Here is a 20,285-nt window from a genome sequence, read left to right as displayed (position 1 = left end):
AGTGGACCTGTGATCTCCGTTTGTTGTATTTTAGGTGATTGATAGCTGAATGGACTTCAAATTTGGCTAAATTATAAAACGAGCTGTTTTCAAAAGCCACTCTTCTTTTCTTCGCTTCCACCAGCTCTCGGGCAAGTCCTTTCCTCTGTGTATGAGGCATATCCACAAGGCACTGAGAGAAAACCACCACCTCCGGCACGGTGGGCGCATGCAGTACGGCCTCTTCCTCAAGGGCATTGGTCTCACTTTGGAACAGGCCCTGCAGTTCTGGAGGTCAGAGTTTGTGAAAGGGAAAGTCGATGCAGACAAGGTAACTCTTCAACTTCAGCTCATACATCTTCACATCGTCCTGGTTTTCCACAGGCTTTCATCCCCCGACGATTTGTTTTAGTTGAATATATTTGTGTTTGTAGCAATTCTTTGGCATTGTAATTTTGATTCTGCTGATGTCATTCTATTCTTCTTCATCCCTCAATAACTCTTGAGAGGGTCACCCAAATGAACGAGAGAAGATATTAGAAGGCCAAGTTATTCAGCTCTCTTATTCTGATGCTGGAGATAATTTGCCACCCTTCCATCGTGTCTTTAATTACAATTCTAGAGGAACACGCCAGATCTTATTTTTTGCGCATGGTACATTAAACAAGAAAATTACATTCCCAATCTTAAAGCGATGTTTCCCCCCTCCTTGTGCTCTGCAAATGAATGCTTATTCCCAACTGATGCTCAATCAAGGAGAAACAAATGAATTTCATGTCCTTACCTGAGAAAGGCTGTCTTGTCGGGCAAGCTTTTGATGCAATCATCAGTCTCATGAGAGCTCAGTACCGGGTCAGAATGACTTATTACTAAGGCTGCACAATATATAATATTAGCGTTGATATTGCGATGTGTGCATCTGCAGTAGTCACATCACTGGATGTGCAATGTCAAGTTTAGGGATTGTAGTTGAAATCATAAAGACCAGAAAAGCATGTAATTCTTGGATTACTTGCAAAGTTTAACCATTATAGAGTAAAAGTTAATCATTTGCATGTGTTTTAGGTCCTTTCAGTTTAAACATTTAAGCGATTTTAGAACATTTCAGTGAAAAAAGATGCACGCTTGCATGCTGTTTTCTGTGGGGACGCTCAGAGCTCAAACACAGTTCCGTTCTCATTTGCATCTATTTGTGCTTGAATGGACACAAACAGACATAATTGTCAAAATGCCCTTCTCATTGAGTATCCTCGTGGATCATTATATTGGATGGGTGCATTCTGTCTTTGTGACAGTAGCCTAATATTCCTGCTGCTGTCTCTGTCAATTATGTTAATCAATCAAAACAAATACGAGAGAATCACTTTTGTAGCTTTAACAAAGATTAATTATTTTTAATTTATATAGTAAATATGATGCAGTGTATACATTTAATAATATACATTTGATTATTCAATTGTTGTACCTGAATACTGTTAGACGTACCTGAAAAACATAAAGCACTGTTTATTTCCTTTGTATCTTTGTTCTTCTGTATTTATCAATACTTTTAATTTATTTTCTATGCAGCCTCCGTCCCCTATAAAATTACCCCAATCATTGTAGAATGAATCATTCTTTTCAAATAGAGCTCTTCATACATCTACTAAAAATGTTTATATCTCAATGTCTGTTTTTTTCTAATATCGTGCAGCTTTACTTAACACACACTGAATTGGCTCTCTGGCTTCTTCTGCTGTTCTGGAACTTTCCTTAAAAAAGGTCTTCAATTTGTTTTTAAAAACTCTGGAGATATCTGGATTTGTCTTCTGAATATATATTTGTGAACATTTTGTTATGGTTTATCTTCTTTCTTATTTAGCATCTTTATTCTTATTTATTTTCCTCTAAGAATAAGGAATATATTACTGTTCCTGTTATTGAGCTGATGAAGTACTTACCATTTGAGAATTTGTGCCTAAACATTTTCCTACAAGCATAATAGGATTTATTAGACTGTATTTGTGTCAGCAGCTCAGATATCGAATACGCAATGTATTTACTTTTTGTGCAAGTGTATGACTGTCCAAGAAATGTAAAGTGGCGAAGCACAGACACACTTTTTTTTGTCAATGGCAGAACTGCAAGGAAAATTTCCTGAAATTTGAAACATGACAGTTACAGGACAGCATTTTGTTATGAATATAGTTCAGTTATACAGATTATACCATACATCTATACTTTTCATATTAGCATTGGTTTAAATTCTGTAAATATTTGGATTAAGGCAATATTATTCAATTGTACTACTACTACAATGAGTGCGAGCAAATACCCCGAAATAGTTTTTGCCTGATGAATGCATTATTCATGGTAAGATACACAGTGGGTGAAGTACAGCCCAGCCTGTGTGTTGAACAATACAGTACTTGCGACAACATGATAGTTTTTGATTCGTCTGCAATTGAGGTGAATATCAGGTTATGAAGTAATCTAAAACTATTAAGCACCACAGTGGATTTGTCCATTTCCACATTCACTTGGTCACAGATGAATGGTTGGCATTATTCTGTGGCAGGCATCATTGTACAGCAAAGCAAGAGAAAAATGTAGGTCATTTTCAATACAATGGAGCTTTTTGCATTTTGGAGGAAATAAGATGTTGAAGTTTGCCTCGAAAAGCAATAAAAGAAGATCAAGAGGGACAGACAAGATTGGAAATGTCTTACCAAGCACCTCTACAAAGCCAAGTCCACAAATAACCACAAAGAATATAACCACTTATAGCTGGACTTTCATGATTTATTGTGAAGTTCTTACATTTTTCAACAAGTCATGTTGACTTTTTGAAAATTATTGAAAATTGTGGGGGTTTTTTTGTGAAATTGTGAAAGTGTTCCAACCATCACCATAGGAAAACTTGACTGAATAACTAAATAAGTTTCTTCAAATATTAACTCTATTGGCAAGATGTAATTAAGTGCAACAGTTCCCATCAGCTTTTCATCAGCCTTGGTTTTGGAAATATTTTGCCCAGAGATTTTAAACAATTCTTTCTTAAAGCCAGTAGCGTACAGGGGTGTTCTGAAATAAGGAGACAAAGTCCTCAAGTCATTTCAAGTTTGAATGTGATGCAACAAAAAGTGGTGATATCTAAGCGGGTAATTTATTTAAGTACTTTTTAATTAGTCTTTCCATTAACACCATTATTTGTTCATTTAGACTGATTCGTGGATGCGGAACGCTCATGAAAACGAGGTGGTATTACTTTTGTGAAAACCCTAATAGCCCAATCCTAGTCCAATAGAGGCATTATCTCTTTCATTTACCCTATTACCCCATTCATTCTCAGTTACCCCCCACCAAACCCACAGATGGGGTCTGTTAAAACTCGAGGAAGGCAATGGAGATGCTGTCTCCCACTGTAATCTCTCTGTCACTGTTTCACTTTGTAAAGTGTATAAATCCTTAGTTTTGCTAATGTCATATTTCACAATAGTTGTTATATTTTTGTAATGTTGATTATATTCTCATATAGAGACTACATAAATAGAGAGAGAGAGAGAGAGAGAGAGAGAGAGAGAATATCATTTTTGAAGCGTGAGGGGGCTAAATAAAAACCGAATGACAAAAAATATGAGACAAATCTACTGTCATTTTTGTCTCTGAATTAAAACAAGACAAAAATGTTAGGGAGGTCTTGCCTTGCCTGGCCTAATATGCTTATTTAACCCAGGGAAAATGTGGCGCTGTTGTGCATTCTTCAAGCCCACGCAACAGCGCTTCATAGCGGTTCGCAATCAGTAAATAAATAGGGCACATTTATGCCAAGCAATTGTCTATGAACTAATGCTGAGGAATAATAACAATGTTTACTTTACAATGTTTATATAGTAAAATGTTTTAGATTCGTTGTAACAATGCATATTTTATATCTCTTATTGGAACTTGAATGTGCTGCCTGCAACTGCAATAGTAAGGAGCAGACATTTTAAAAATTCACGGTGTATTTCTAGCTGGTTTATAATTAAATCACGCATTATATACATTTTTGGTTACACAATAAACTGTATTTAATTTAAATCCCATTTAATTCGTAGTCAGGAGAAAAGACTAAGAACAGTATTTGACACATTATTCAATATAGTATCAGGGTTATAATAGTTAACTAAAACCATTAAAAAATGTAATTACTTGAAAAAGTTAACTTATTTGAAGCTTTAGCTTAAAGGGATAGTTCACCCAAAAACGATAAATTGCCCATGATTTACTGACCCTCAAGTCATCCTAGGTGTATATGACATTATTCTTTCAGAGTTATAAATATAAAAATGTACTGTTCCGCACGGCTCTGGAGGTTAATAAAGGCCTTCTGAAGAGAAGTGGCATGTTTGTGTAAAAAAAAAATCAATATTTAAAATTGTATAAAATAACTATCTTACGGTTTGTCAGTGATACGCGATTCGACTTAAGGCGAAAGGGTAGCTCCTGACGCAGTGTACAGGAACATTGAAGCTTTGAACCATCTCGTGGATAGGGCTGGGCAACAAACTCAAGTCCCTCTTCTTATATCGAAATTGTCTGCCAGTTCTCTTTAAAAAATGTACTTGTGTTTTGTTTTGCTCTATCCTCTTCGCTTCTGCGTTTGTCAATACACATGTCAAGGGTTACTCTTTAACCGTAAAGTGTGAGTGAAATGGTGAACTCTTTCACCATTTCACTCACACAAATGCATCACTTTACTACAGAAAGCCTTTATTAACCCCCAAATTCATGTGGAGCACTTTTATGACAGATAGATGCACTTTTATGGACTTCAAAATCTAACCAACAAATCAATGCCATTTTAAAGCCTGGAAGAGCCAGGACATGTTATGTAATGCTTAAATGCTCAATTTATGCATTACATTTTAACTAAACTACTGTAGATTTAGTCGACTAAAATCTTATAATATCTTATGATGATAAAACTAGACTAAAACTAAAAACATTTATGGTACTAAAATATGACTAAAACTAAATGGCATTTTAGTCAAAAGACTGACTAAAATAAATCAAAATTTGTTGTCAAAATTAACTCTGGTTAAAGCTTTATAAGCCATGATCCAGCGCCAGCTACAAGGTGAATCACAAAATGACATGCACAAAAAAATGATAGCAAAGAATATCAAACATGGAAAAGTACCAGACTTTGTACTTAACAGCTTTAAAGAAAAGAATACAATCAAATCAAAATGACAAGAGTTGATCAAATTAAAAGCAATGGAGAAATGTATACCTATTCATTTAGGATGCTGATTTTTAGATGTATATTACATACACAGGGAATTCTGCTGTTAATCAATTAAAAAAAAAAACGTAAAAATAAATTAGGAATAGAGAAGTAGACTGATGGCTTCAACAAAAGCATATGACACTGATTAACAGCCTCAGAGCTCACAGGAGGTTTATCTTTGGTATTGTTAAAAATCAATTCCCCTATGGAGAATATTAATGGGATTTTTACTTCCAGAACCTGACTGCTACACATACTGCTACAGTATTGCATATATACTGTCTAAATTCATTAGATTTTTAAAAATTCATTTTACTGACCTCCACACACCCTTTTTTGGTCCCATTCCAGTATGTAGATGAAGGTAGTGGACACATGCCACCCTACATGTAAAGACCAGTGCCCCCATGCAAAGCAATTACATTTTCTTATGATATAATGCCCTGGAGCTGTGTATTCAAGCGCTATCCGAGTTCTTACTGCTTCGCTTCCACACTTGCCTCCACAGCAGTAGCTTAAAATAGGACTCGGAGGACAAGAATGGTTAGCAATGGCCGGCCTCCAGAAAATCGGAATCCAGGCCAATTTTGTTATATTAAAAGTACTGTGACACAAGACCATCTGAAATTTCTGTGCTCAGTCGAGCGGGTAAATCTAATATTCATATCCAGTGTGCCTTGTTCTTTGTTTTTGTCCTTGCTCTTAACATGTTCCCTAAAGCAAAATTCAAGTACAGCTATAGTGAGCATGAAAATTAGTAAATTTGGATGGGCATGCCAAAGTAGTTGAACCCTGCGATGGGCTAGCCATCCGTCCAGGATGTTTCCCTGCCTGTGGCCCACATCGCTCTGATAGGATCCAGCATTCCTGTGTCCCTACATAGCAGCAGTTTGAAATGGAAGTTTGAATCCACATTATCTAACATTTGCATTACCGTTCAAAAGATTGGAGTAAGTAGATTTTTATTTATTTATTTAACAAATAAATTGTTTCAACAAAAATATTAAGCAGCACAACCATTTTCAACACTGATAATAATAAATGTGTCTTGAAGGTATAATTCACCCAAAAATGAAAATCACCCCAAGATTTACTCACCCTCAAGTAGGGCAATATGGCCCAAAACAATTATCACTATATATTTTCTTCTGCGCTTCTGCAAGTTTTAAATATGGATATTTTTCTTACACAAATGCACCACTTTGCTTCAAAAGGCCTTTATTAACCCGCAGAGCTGTGTGGAACAGTTATATGATGGATAGATGCACTTTATGGACTTTATGGAAGAGCCAAGAAATGTTTAATATAACTCCAGTTTTATTTGTCTGATAGAAGAATGTCATATACACCTAGAGGTGACTTGAGGGTGAGTGAATCATGGGATGTTTTTCATTTCTTGGTGAACTATCCCTTTGAGCTGCAAATCAGCATATTAGAATGATTTCTGAAGGATCATTCTGAAAACTGAGGTTTGCCATCATGGGAATAATTTTTCTTTTCTTTTTTTACATTTAAAAACGAAATAAAATAAATAAATAAATCAATAAATAAAAATATATATGTAGTTTATTATAATGTTTCACATAAATACTGTTTTTGATGAATAGTTCTACGGTTTCAAAAAATACGCAATATATTGGGACTATATTTGTTAGTTTAATTTTTGTTTTGTTTTTTGATTTTACTTAAAAAGCTGTAGCAAATTCCAGAATGTAAATTTGTGTACATTATTTTGCTATCCTAAATTCACTTGGCATTTTTAATAATTTTTAGTGCTTTATTTTATTTTATTTATTTATTTTTAGAAAAGTCAGTATAGAATTTTTCGATTTATTACTTGGTGCAAATTGTTAAAATTATTTTGGAAACAGTTCTTGTCATGTAAGAGAACCTTTCACAGTGTGCTGCCTCTGCTTAAAGATGAAGCAGCTCTCTTAAGCACCGAACATTTTGCCATGCTACACTCCCAGCACCAAACATGCTTGAGTTCAAAGAGGTGCTTTTACTTTTACTACTGCTAAGCCACTTTCACAGACTCAAAAGCAGTCAGAGGGTGTCCATTTACAAATATTCCTTCTCTTAGCCGCCAACCATTTCTCTGGAAGAAGTCAGAAGGTGAAAAAAATAAGAGAACTAAAAGAACACATCCAGACAAACATATTCTCCTGTGGTCACGCACCGCCACTCGCAAAAGTGCCCCATTTCCAGGGTGGCTGCGTCCCCCCTCAGTCTGCCCTCTCAGGTGGAACTTAGTCCACCCACTCACAACGAATGCAGCCTTCTTTAAGAACCAGAGGATGGCAGAGTCGGTGGGATGCAGGTCGCAGCTCTATGTGTGATGTATGCAAGGTGTCAAGGATATCAGACTGCACAAAGCCCCCATTAGCATTTCACTTTCACTAGCAAATAAACAACCGTGGCAACATCTCAGACTGGACCACTTGTTTTGATTTGGTAGGGGGTGTGGGTGGTTGCAGATAACATCCCGAAGACTAAGCTATGCGCTTCTTTATGAAGGAGTTGGTCCAATGATGTTTTGCCTTTCACAGCTTTCTTTTCCTTTCTGCTTTGGCATGCGTGAAGGGATGCTGCCGTTTTATCACCTAATGTTCAGATAGACTTCTTGTTAAAGGGGTACTTCAGCGCTGGGAAGATGAATCTGTATTTAAACTGGGTCATTAATGTAGTAGAAATGTGAAATTATTTTTAAATTTGGTGTTTTTTAGACTGAGAAAAGACAGAAAATGTATTTTTGTCTCATGGGGATGAAAGACAACAATTCCCAGAATGCTTTGCTGGCCTATGAGGCCACTCCCAAAGCCACCGTTACTTGATTACTGGATCACTTTCCCACTGCGTTCATTTTCATAAAATCATCTCATTCAGAGAACAGACACTACAATTAAAAACTGAATGTGTCTGTTCAATATAATGTGATTTAGCCGCTGAGGGAGTGTCACAGCACAAACGCAGCAGGAGTCAGATTACATTCATCGTGATGAGAGCTCTCGTGTAGCCTGACCAGCCAGACCCACATCAAGATGTTTGGTCTAGAAACTCCCCATTGACAGAGCTAAATCCGAGGGGTGAGATAAACGGTTGTCTTTCAAACTCCCTCTGCACGCAACAGGATAGCGCTACAACCAACCAGAGCAACATGAAGCGAGCTAGCTGATGATTAAACATTCGCCATATCCGGTTGGCAAAACTCTGAACACATCTTCCCTTTTTAAGAATGACTTCAGTGCCGTTCTTTGTTCTTGTCTCAGAAAATAGCACGCAAGCGCAACTCTGCCGTCATTACGTTAAGGCCCGCCCACCGATTCTATACACGATGTGATTGGCCTGACCAGACTTTGTTTTTTACAGCTCAGACGTGTATTGAGAGTTGCTAGACGACACTCGCGGCAAATTAGATTTGCTGCCGCTAGGGTGCGTCTACATTTCTAGGCTAGCTCTCGTGATGAGAGCTGAGGTAAACACGTCTGCACTCACGGCATACATTCACAGCGCATGTTCAGTCTAGCGCATTTTCAGTCCATGCCTTTGGAAGCTTAACTTTCATAGGAATTCATTTGAAAATTTGAAACACTTGCTTAGCTCTATACCGCTCCGTTTACATGAATATCCCCGGCTGCCCGAGCTGAGTGCTGTGAGTGCGATCCCGCCCCCCTTGCGCAGGTTGAAAAACATGCGGAAATAGCTCCTTCTACTGGCTGTAGTCTTTAGCCTCTGGCCAAAAATTCCTCAGATGACACAAATTGATAATTCAAATATATTCCAAGGTTTCTACTGATACAAAGCCATATGCTAAATGTTGAAGAAACCCTTTAATGGTAGTTGTGCACTGTATATCCAGTTCATCTTTTATGCACCCTGATGAGTAAAAAAGCACTATGGTGGTTTAATTTAAAATACATTTTTCTTTTTTTTGCCAGATAATTTTGCCAACAAAAAAAACCTTCGATCTCCTTTGGTCCAGGGTTAATAATATGCGGTATGTTGCTTTGCTCTTCAGTTGAGAGTAAAGCAATAGTAACCATAATACATAATGATGATGATAATTATAGTACAAGCAACTGCGTGTTCACCTGACAACATTCAGCATGCTGCACCAGAATGGTTTACATGCTAAATATTGTCACGAGTCATTGATTTTTGGATGAATAAATTACTGTTTACCCTGTGGCTGATCTGTCTGATTGCTGCGTGGAGCGAGGAACCCTGATGGCACCTGCTACATATCAGTGGCATGGACTTTGTTAGGTGTCTCATTCGTGCAGAGGGTAAGGACCACCTGAGGGCAGGCAGCTATGGCCTTCCATGCTCCTCTCTGGATAAATGGTTGCTGTTAACACTCATTTTGATTGAGTGAGCACAATGTGAGGTGCAGCAGGGTGACGCTCATTAGACTTGCTCACACAGATCCACTCTCCACTGCCAAGGGACACTTCTTGAGCACAGATATTCTTGAGCAAAATATTCTGCTGTTCAGCCGGAAGGAAGAGTCTGGACACGTTTGTGGCTTTACAGGCTTATAATGTGCGTATTTAACTATATTTGTCATATTTAAAGTCTGTTCACACCAACACAGATGTTCAGAATGCAATTTAATGCAATTTTAGGCGTCACCTTATAGAAATGCAGAAATACCCCTGATACACAAAGCGCTAAACAACTTTGTTTCTGACACCTGCTTGCCACAGAGAAGTGAAGTCAAACAGTATTTCCATGTTTTTTAAACAGTTGTTTCGCTTGTTGTATTTGCTGTGGTGTTTATCACTTAACGCCAAATGCAAGAGTACAGAGAAAAGAGAGCTGGATTCTGGATTCTTTCTCTGCTATTTACTGTCATTGGAAAAATAGTCATGGTTTTATTGTGGATCTTGCTGGTTGGGCAGTTTTCTTCACAGTGTGATTGTAAAATTGATTAGAAACATTGCATTAACAGCTATTCATTCAAATTAAAATGTTTTCTGCACTGAACATTTGCCATTATGTGAAAAATGTTGTGAATGGTTACCCCAGAGCATTGCTAAGAATTTTCTGGGATTTTCTAGGTGTTTTTTAATGTGTGTATTTCTATGTGCAGGGCAGCATTAAAGGTTTCTTTCACCCCAAAACCATAATATTGTCAATAATTACCTCCGTTTATCTTCGGAACACAAATTAAGATATTTTTGTTGAAATCCGATGGCTCAGACAGGCCTTCATCGACACCAATGTCATTTCCTGTCTCAAGACCCATAAAAGGCACTAAAGACGTTGTTACAAAGCCCAGCTCACTACAGTGATTGTATAATCATTTTATGAAGCGATGAGAATAGTTTTTGTGCACTAAAAAACAACAACGAAATAACGACTTCTATAGTGATGGGCCGATTTAAAAACAAAGTTTTGTACCGTTATGAATCAGTGAATTGATTCATGATTCAGCACCTCGTAAACAAAGACTAAAAGCTAAATGTTGCAGCATGCGAGCAGCTGGACCGTCTCCCGCATAGCTTTCGCCTCTCTATTGAAGTGATAACCAGCACTGGTTTGCTGGTCTAATTTGAAATTAACACAAGCAGGACAACATTATATGTGAACATTTAAAGGCTATTTGGTGAACCTAGCTGAAACCAGATCGACTAGCTCCATGTAAACTGAAGTGTAGAGGTAAACTGCACAGCTTTTCAACTCAGAGAGGCATTACTCAAGTTACTCTTTGCCTCTAGTTACTCGAGTTACTAATATAGTCTTACATTGGAACTCATTCTCGTGAATGCATGGACTGATGTTACCAGAAGCTAGCGATTTAAAGTTTATAAAGTTATCATTTATTATAGATTTTCTTTTTTTAAATGCAGATATTTTTCTTACAAAAATGCTTCGCTTCGCTTCGGAAAGCCTTTATTAACCCCCTGCAGCCGTCTGGATTATGGTTAAATGAATGCGCTTTGGCTGAAAGAAGAAAGACCTATACACCTAGGCTTGATGGTGAGTAAATTATGGGGTCATTTTCATTTTGGGGCCTTTAAGAGCTTAAGAGCCTGGATGAATTATGGACAAAGCTCAGATTTTTTTCCCCTTCTATGTAGATATTCTTTGTTCTAAAAAACGTATTAATCCAATAATATAATGTATTTATCTTTTATTAGTATAGTTAAACAGATTTGCAGTATATTTAAAAATATTTTGTAGTATTAGTTTCTGTCCTTTTTGTTCGTTGATTTATTTTGTTATTCCAATTTAAAGGACTTACCCCAGAAAAACATTAATGGGTAACGTGTGTGATGGACAGGCTGAATTTGAGCCCTAGTCCAGCCCTGATGATTCTCCTCTTCTAGAGCAAGAAAGAAGTCATTCTAATGATAAAAATATTTAAAATAAACTCCTGTTTGCTTTGACCTTCATTTTAATATTTGGTGTTAATGCATTTATGCTTTTACTATGTTGTAGCCTGGAACATTTTAATATTTTATTTTGAGATACAATACATTTGTATTTCTGTGTTAAAAATATGACTTAAAATAATAATTATTTTTACAGTAGAAAACATTGTGGCACCAAGGCTACTATGAAGGGAGCCCTTGGGTTTGCTTTAGCCCCCAAGGGCCCTGTGTGCCACAGAAATAGTCTAAACTTCACAAAATGTCCTGCCATGGCTTGTTAGAACAGAAACTCAGATTTGCATGCAAAAATCATTAATCTAGCTTTATCTTTAGCATAGCTTTACTGCATTGAACCTGGTTAGGATACACTATTATTATAAGGGTGTTGTGTGTTTTTGATGCTCCCTGTTAAGTATGATTAAAGAACTGTCCCTCGTTATATTTATTTATTTAAGTAACCTAATTGAAATATTCATTCGCTCACTAATTAGCAAGTTTCAAGTTGGTTTCTTTGTATTTTATTCAGCAATCTTCAAAAAAGAAGGACAAAAGTGAAGAAACATTTTAAGATTTAAAAAGGGCTTTTGTTTTTCTCCAGAGATCTTCTGTCTTCTGATTATAGACTTAAATCAATAACAAAAAGCTTTTGCTGTGAATAATGCAGCCATGAGTTGCTTTAAGCATGCGTAACATTTAAAATAATTACATAGCAGGTCATCTCGATTCTCTCCAAAGTACGTCTAGTCATTTTTAGTCTTTACGCAGCACTGAATGATTTAACATTTGCATGGGGTGAATAATCTTCTTTAAAAGAGCATTAGAATGCAATATATTCCACAAAAAGACAAAGGTAATTACAATATGTTTGAGCATTTTGCCAGTAACCTTTAATGCGCATGAATCACTGTTTGGCTTATTCACCCATGCTGAGGGGGCTTAAAGGATGGATGCTGGGAGCAGGGCATCTCACACTTCCCTATTTCTCTTTAATTGAACCATGATGCCTTTTTATAATTATTCTCCACCAGTGGCCTTAGCACCAGAAAGTCCAGCTTGTGGATTTGCAAGACATGGGAACAAAATCAAAGCCGCAGATTGGCTCTGACACTTGTGGGTTTTTTTCTATCCTGCAAACAGTTGATTGTATTGTTTTCAAATTAAACCTGTTTATTGTAATCGTAAAACAAAAGAAATCCAGTGGCCGGAAGTATCATTTGGTCACAGATTGTGGTTTGCATCGAGGTGTTTTGTCAGGGAATAATGAGAATCTTTCTCAAACCTGTCTCATTGCCTTTTTATGTTCTCACATTCTTTTTCTTACCTCCGTCTCTTAATGTTTCCCTCAGGGAGACTGAGGAGCATAATTTATGGAAAATTTTTGATTCCCCTTCCTAGTGTCAAAAGGTAGCTGCTCTACAAGGAACTGTGATGGTGACAAAAGTGGCTGCATTGTTTACCGGTCTGGCTCTGAAACATCCCCCATGCCCCCCACCAGCAGCTGCCTGTTTAATTAGAGTTCTAGTCCCTCAGGGGACCCGCAACTCCTCCTGCACGCTGTATGGAGAAAACCAGACCCTCTCAATCACTCAGGCCCCTAAATGTTCAAGTTATTTATTCAGCCAAGTATGCACGTGCCACAATAGCTTAAGTGCGCTAATTGATGCAGAAAAAAGCCAGTGAGTAACATGCAGGACAGGAGCTGTGAAGAGGCATCATTATGCCTGCATATAAATAGTAGAGGATCATTATTAGTTAGGATGTTGCTCTGTTCCTTCTCTGCGAGATATCTCAGACCATGACACTATTAAAAAGTGTGCAAGCAGTACGATTTTCTAATTTTTATGGCTAGGGCTACAATATGACTGGTTATTTTTGATATTGAAATGATTAATGGAGAACTTGCACAACTATTTCCGTGTTCTATTTGCTGCATATCAGTTAAAGCGTTCAGCGCACCTACATGAGTATGCAGATCATCACCACGTTTTATGGCTGCCAATTGGTTAAAGCAAATCAATTATGTTATCTGCGTTAACATGAAGCCTGCTGAAATGTTCCTATAAATATACATTGGTTATGCAAAAAATTATTAGAACAGGTCTGACAGATCTGGAAATATTGACCTTTTTTGGCCTCCAAAACATGGTTTCATTTCATAATGTTCATGAAGCATGCAGGTGGTGAGTCGTACTGTATTTATCCACTTTTAACTTTAATATTTGGCACCTTTTGCAGCAATTACAGCAGCACATCTCTCTGGTATAGTGTCAGTATATTTCCTCAGAGAACTTCAACACTAATGTTATCCTATGCCTTCTGCGACTGAAGCCAAAGGCTTTCCTTTGAAAGTGCAATAGATCGTTTATTTTCCAACTCGGCCCAAATGTGCTCAGTGGGGTTGAGGTCCGGACTTTGAAGCGGCCAGTCCATCATTTCCAATGTTCCAGCAGATTCCTTCCGTCGCAGGTAGTTCCGGCAATAGTTAGAAGAATGTTCCGGGTCATCTAGGCCCGGTAAGATGATTCCCAGATGCCAAGTGTTCTAATAATTTTGGCCACCGCTGAATTTTCTTTCCAACTGTGCATTCTGAATTATAAATAAATATATTTCCCCACTAACCGGCAGAAGTCCAGGGATCATCTTATCATTTAAAGGGGTACTTCAGCGCTGGGAAGATGAATCTGTATTTAAACTGGGTCATCAATGCAGTAGAAATGTGAAATTATTTTTGAATTTGGTGTCTTCTAGACTGAGAAAAGACAGAAAATGTATTTTTGTCCCATGGGGATGAAAGACTACAATTCCCAGAATGCTTCGCTGCCCTGTGAGGCCATTCCCAACACCACCAACTTCATTACTGTGACTGAGTTAGAGACACTACAATTAAAAACTGAACGTGTCTGTTCAATATAATGAGTGAGTCACCGCGCGAGTATCACAGCACTGAGCACTAACTGCAGGAGTGATGAGAGCTGAGGTAATCGCGATTACATTCGCGGCATACATTCACAACGCGAGTTCAGTCTGGCACGCGTTTCAGTTCATGCCTTTGCAAGCTTAACTTTCATAGAAATGAATTTGAGAAGTTAAAAGACTTACATTGCTCACCATAGCTCCGTTTAAATGATCCTGTCTGCAAGCTGAGCTCTCCCTGCCAGCTGAGTGTTATCTCCCATCCCCCAATGCCGGATTCAAAACATGCGGAAATGGCTCCCTCTGCTGGCTGTAGTCTTTAGCCTCTGGGCAAACATTCCTCCTATGATGCAAAAATCGTCATTTTGCATCATAGGAGGAATTTTTCCAGAAATAAAATGCATAAATCTCTTGTCTCAGGGAGATATGAGGGGGGAAAGCACAATAATTTGAATATTCTCCAGGGTTTCTACTGATACAAAGCCATATGCTAATCGCTGAAGTAACCCTTTAAGTGTTTTTCTCTTGCTGATCATATTTCATACCTGTTGAGTATGAAAAGGATTGCTTGTGTGTGCTGGTGCTTTTATTCCAGTCTTTTAAAATAGTTGAATTAATGAATGCATGGTGCAGGCCTTAAATAAATTTAACAATTTAAAATATTGGATTAATCTTAAACCATAGCACACAGCGTAGAGGAGAGTGACAGTCCACTACTTTGAATATTAATTAAGCATTTTGGGCATAAATATGTAAAATACATGCAGTAAAAGGATTGACAATGAAAAATGAATTGATTAAAATATTTAATACGAATTAATAAAGGATCAGGTATTGATGCAGAATTTGTTGTCCATTTTGATTTTATAGAATGCATTAAAAGAAAAAGTTATGTTTGGGGAAGTGGCATTTAATATTTTGCCTACACATACAAAACAAGCTTATTTTATTGCTTTTTACATATTAGAAAATCAAGATAGGATTATATTAGTCCAGTGGTGCCCAAACCACAGTGGTCCTCCAGAAGCATGATTGGACACCCGTTTTAGTTTTAGTATGAAAAACAAAATTGTTATTCAATATGAAAATAAATTATATACAGAAAGTTAGCCAATAACAGTTCCCGTTGCTGAAGCATTTGTAACTTTAGTCTAGCGCTAATTGTGCACTCCCATTATAATCTTGTAATATATTAATATATTGTATATTACAATATATTAATTAATCCCATTAATATATTGTAACTGGGATTTTTAATATAATGAGAAAATTCATGCAAAATTCATTCAGTTAGCATGTGGACCGAAACTGGCGTTTTTTTAGATATGAAATCTAAACGCATCCGAGCATTAAGTTTAACAGAAACTCATGTGATATGGTTATAACGTTCAGTGCTGCTGCAAAAAAAAAGTTAAAAGAAATCTAATGCAATGTGAGCCAATTTAAATGCCGCAATCACTTTTCACATACATTTTCACATTTCACTATAATTGTGACAGCTGTAATAGATGTACAATAAGACAAACAACAATTGTATGGGACAGCAAAAAAATTCGATTCTGCACTTTGTCAAGTGTATGTTAAGTACAGCAACAGTAATCTATGGCATTTTAGTCATGGTTGTCATTGAGATTCAGAGCAAGTCCCAACCTCTTTTCATCTGGGTTTGTGCCTAATGCCTCTGCCAAGACATACATCTTTTGAACTCACATTTTGTCTTCCTGTTCCTTTTATAGAGCAATCTTAAGAAATTGTAGGGGTTTTCACTCCCTTCCACACTCGATTCCTTAAGAATATAAAGTATTGCCTTTTGTCAGGGATATGAAATTCTGATTGTATCACCCTGAGCAGTGATTTTGGACTTCAATAGGTTTATGTATATTTTTCACTGTTGTCATCGCTGTGATGCACATTTTCAGAGATTATCTCATATTAGCAAGTCAGTATCTTTTATCATTCTTGCCACTCTTTGGCATTAATGATGTCAAATTAACATGGACTTTTACTGCAGTTAAAAAAAAAGCCTTGCCGATTGTCATACTAAGATCCTGCGTCTGTCTGCGGCCTATACATCTGTGTGCTTGTGACAAGAAGAGAGATATTTCCTGTGATGTTATCTGTAGTCCCACAGGACACAATATGAATTCAGTGAGCTGTTTTTAGCAGCTTTACCAGACTGTCTTTTTAAATATAATCACCTACTCGACACTCTCCCTGAGCTCTTTAATACAGTGGGTGGACTGTCGCAGCTTAAATAGAGTTTTACTAGCCTTTTGTCGCAAAGTGCTTAAAGGTCCCATGGCATGGATTTTTAAAATTATTTTATAATGTTTCCTAAGGTGTACTTATATTGTACTTATATTGGTTTTTTCATCAAAGAATGTAATAATTTAGAAATAAAAGGCATTTTTTCTATTCTGATTTTAGCCCTCTGTCAGGAATGCTCTGTTTCAAGGGGCGTGTCTGCTGTGAGTCTTCAGTGAAAACACCCACTGTTGTGCTTGGCTGACATCTTTGCATTTGAAATGAGATTACGTGCGGAGGGGCGTGGTTTGTGAAAGAGTGACTTGTGTAAAGGTGAAAGTGACTTGTGTTCATTTCGTTTTACAGTGAAATGAGTTCCGTTTCTTAAAGGAACTGTATATAAGAAATGTATTTCACTGACAACAGTAGTCCGGCCAGGATATTGTCATTTAAAAGTTGTTGTTGCAGCCCTCAACTAATGTTGATGTTGACATGTTGTGTTTTGGCCTAAAGCGCCGTCCTCCACTTGTCGACCAATCACAAGGTCAGTAGTGTGTCATTAAGCTCTGCTCTAGTTACCATAGCTGCAGCTACAAACGTTCCTGCTGATCCTGCAGCCTATCTGGAAACCTCGAGTCAGGGGGAGGGGGAGGTGGGATACACCAATTGCAGTACCAGTTTTGGCCACAATCTTACATACACTTCCTTTAATAAAATTAACACATTAATTATTTACCTCTCATCCACCCTCAGTTAATTACAATGTTATGTTTTATTATTTTGTCCGCGGATGTAACAGCGATCTGCTTATCATGAACACACTCAAACACACAACGTTATGCACACACGACTGTGGACAAATCAGCATCATCAAAAACATCCGCAATCTTCTTTTTCCTTCAGATAACGAGTCGAGAGTCAACAATGTAAAGGAAGAATGGAATTGTATTCACTATTTAAAATAGCAGGGCCGTGACACATTTTGGTTGCCCGGCTGGAAGATGCCATAGCCCCGGGACATTAGGCTAACATTTAATTTAGATTAATAAATGCTTTAGACGTCTTATTCATTCTCAATTTGTGTAATCTAATGACACCTTATTGTAAAGTGTTACTAATTTAAATGAATACATATCAATGTGAGGGGTACAATGAAACATCAGCTTGAGCCTTTTGTATTTATAATATAGTTTATTCATATTTTACAAAGGAATCAAATGATAATTAGCAAGAAAATGCAAGACAAACACATTTCAAATTCCTCTTCCTGTTGCATCCAGTAAACAGCATTATAAAGCGCCAGGGCGTTGCGGTCAATTTCCAGAAAACATCTGGAATGAGACAAGCCTGAAACCATTGAGGAACAGGTCACACCAGGAGCCTGTTTTATAATCTGCAGCAAATGATGACTGATTAACTCACTGTTTATTTTGGTACAGATTTTTCTCCAGGTTTACTTTGGAACGGATATGAAATGGCTCAGATGTGCATTTGCATATATTACAGGAGAGGCAGTTGACATTAATACAGTAATTAGTTGCATTCTAATGAGCTGATGGTGCAGCCAGCAGCAGCGACTGTCTGCAGGTTATTGCCTGACTGTTTACTGTAAGTGGAAGTCAGCACCAGAGTTCTGGGAGGCGGGGGGACCCTATATGATGATTGTTTTGTGTTCCGGAGTGTGAACATTTAAAGCGTGAAATCAAAACTGACCCCATTTACTTTAATGCACATTCATTACACCATTTCCGCTAACATCACTTAGACAAGTGGTTCTCAATCCTGGTCCTGACACCCCAATTCCCCCACCCCCCACTCAGCAATATTTTGTATGTCTCTATTATCATTATTATTAACACACCTGATTCAGATCATGAGCCCGTTAGGAGAGGGGTCCATGAACTGCATTTCGATTGACAGGGTCCCTATGCTGTGACTACTCTGTACTCCCTGAGCATGGGATATCATATATTGGGATAGTAGCCAGCAGCCATATCACCCTGTAGCCCAGGACTGGTTTCCCACTGAAGCTAAGCAGGGCTGAGCCTGGTCAGTACCTGGATGGGAGACCAACTGGGAAAACCAGGTAGCTGCTGGTAGAGGTGTTAGTGAGGCCAGCAGGGGGAGCTCAAAATTTTGCCCATTGGCCCCTGTCCATCATGGCCTCCTAATAATCCCCCTCTCCTGATTGGCTTCATCACTCGGTCTCCTCTCCACCAATCAGCTGGTGTGTGGTGAGCGTTCTGGCGCAATATGGCTGCCGTCGCATCATCCAGGTGGGTGCTGCACATTGGTGGTGGTTCTCCCTTCCATGTAAAGTGCTTTGAGTGCCTAGAAAAGCGCTATATAAATGTAACAAATTATTATTAATTATTATTATTATTATATCAGTTGTTATTATTATTATTATTATATCACTCCCTTACAAAATCACCCCAAATCAAGAATTAATCATTCTTTTCAAATAGAGCTATTTAAGTCATCTAGTTTTTTCCAATATCATGCAGCCCTAATTGTGAGGCATTGAGAATAGCTCTATAATCGATACCCCCTGAATCATGAGAAGTAAAGTATGTTTTCATTGTTATCATGGATATTCATTGTTTCATTGATTATCATCACACACACTACTGCTCCTTGTTTTGTGCATTATTTCTCTGTGGATATATTGCCCTCAGTTAAGTTTGGGGGCATGAGAATGGGATTGAACACCCCTGACTTGTGCAGTGTGGGCAGTTGGATTATGTTAGCCAATAATCAAAGAGCTATTCAGGGATTAAATAGTTGAATAGATCATTGTTTCAACAAACTCTAAAAAAGTGGTACTAATATGTACCTTTAAAAGGGTAGATAAGGTGCAAAGTCTTCCCTTTAAGGGTACTGCCCCAGTGTTGATCTATTGTACCCATAAATGTAACATTTAAAAAAAAACATCTGAGAGTGTAACAGCTACTTTACACAACCCAAATCCATTCCCAAAAGATAAAATCAGCCCCCCCCCCCCCAAAAAAAAAAAATCACATATACTGTTTCACTCAAAAATACATCACATTATATAAGTAAAGCAGCCTTCAAATTGCAATTCACATTGGCTTTTTTTAAGTAAAAAAAGTAAAACTATTTATCTTTAAGTGCAAATAGGGAGTATTTCCCCTATGTAAAGGCAGATTAGATTTAGAGCTTGCATTCAAAGCAGATCAAGCATGGCTCAGTCTGTAGAGAGATTGAAATGTAAACCTGGATGGAATCTCAGTCAACCAAGACAAAAATAAATTTCATTTGGACAATATAGATCACAAGAAGAGTTGTGGGTTACGGATATGATGTCATAACTGGAGGGGCTGCCTCAAATCTATAGACCCATCATGTCATTAATATGTGATTGGGTAAGTTGATTTTATGGCCTGTTTAATTGCAGCCTTGTAGATAGTCACCTTGTCAAGTTCACAGGTTTTATTACCATGGTAATGGCATCTGAGTGTTCTGGATAATTATGAATTGCTCTCTCTCTCTTTGTC

The 20,285-nt window shown here is 37.6% G+C and overlaps 1 protein-coding gene and 1 pseudogene across 2 annotated transcripts in view; both read left to right on the top strand.

The window, feature by feature from the left end:
- The window catches only part of prim2 (DNA primase subunit 2), an 87,123-nt gene that overhangs the window by 49,853 nt on the left and 16,985 nt on the right, over positions 1-20,285 (top strand). For both annotated transcript variants that reach the window (XM_067421255.1, XM_067421256.1), the window contains exon 10: positions 125-310. In XM_067421255.1, the coding sequence (XP_067277356.1) occupies positions 125-310 (186 nt within the window). The remainder of the gene's footprint in view (positions 1-124; positions 311-20,285) is intronic.
- Positions 18,750-18,866, top strand: LOC137045755 (5S ribosomal RNA; annotated as a pseudogene).

This window comes from Pseudorasbora parva, chromosome 17 (genome assembly GCF_024679245.1).
Source record: "Pseudorasbora parva isolate DD20220531a chromosome 17, ASM2467924v1, whole genome shotgun sequence".
Taxonomy (NCBI): domain Eukaryota; kingdom Metazoa; phylum Chordata; class Actinopteri; order Cypriniformes; family Gobionidae; genus Pseudorasbora; species Pseudorasbora parva.
The sequence above is the reverse complement of the archived record's forward strand: the minus strand, read 5'-3'. Positions and strand labels throughout refer to the sequence as shown.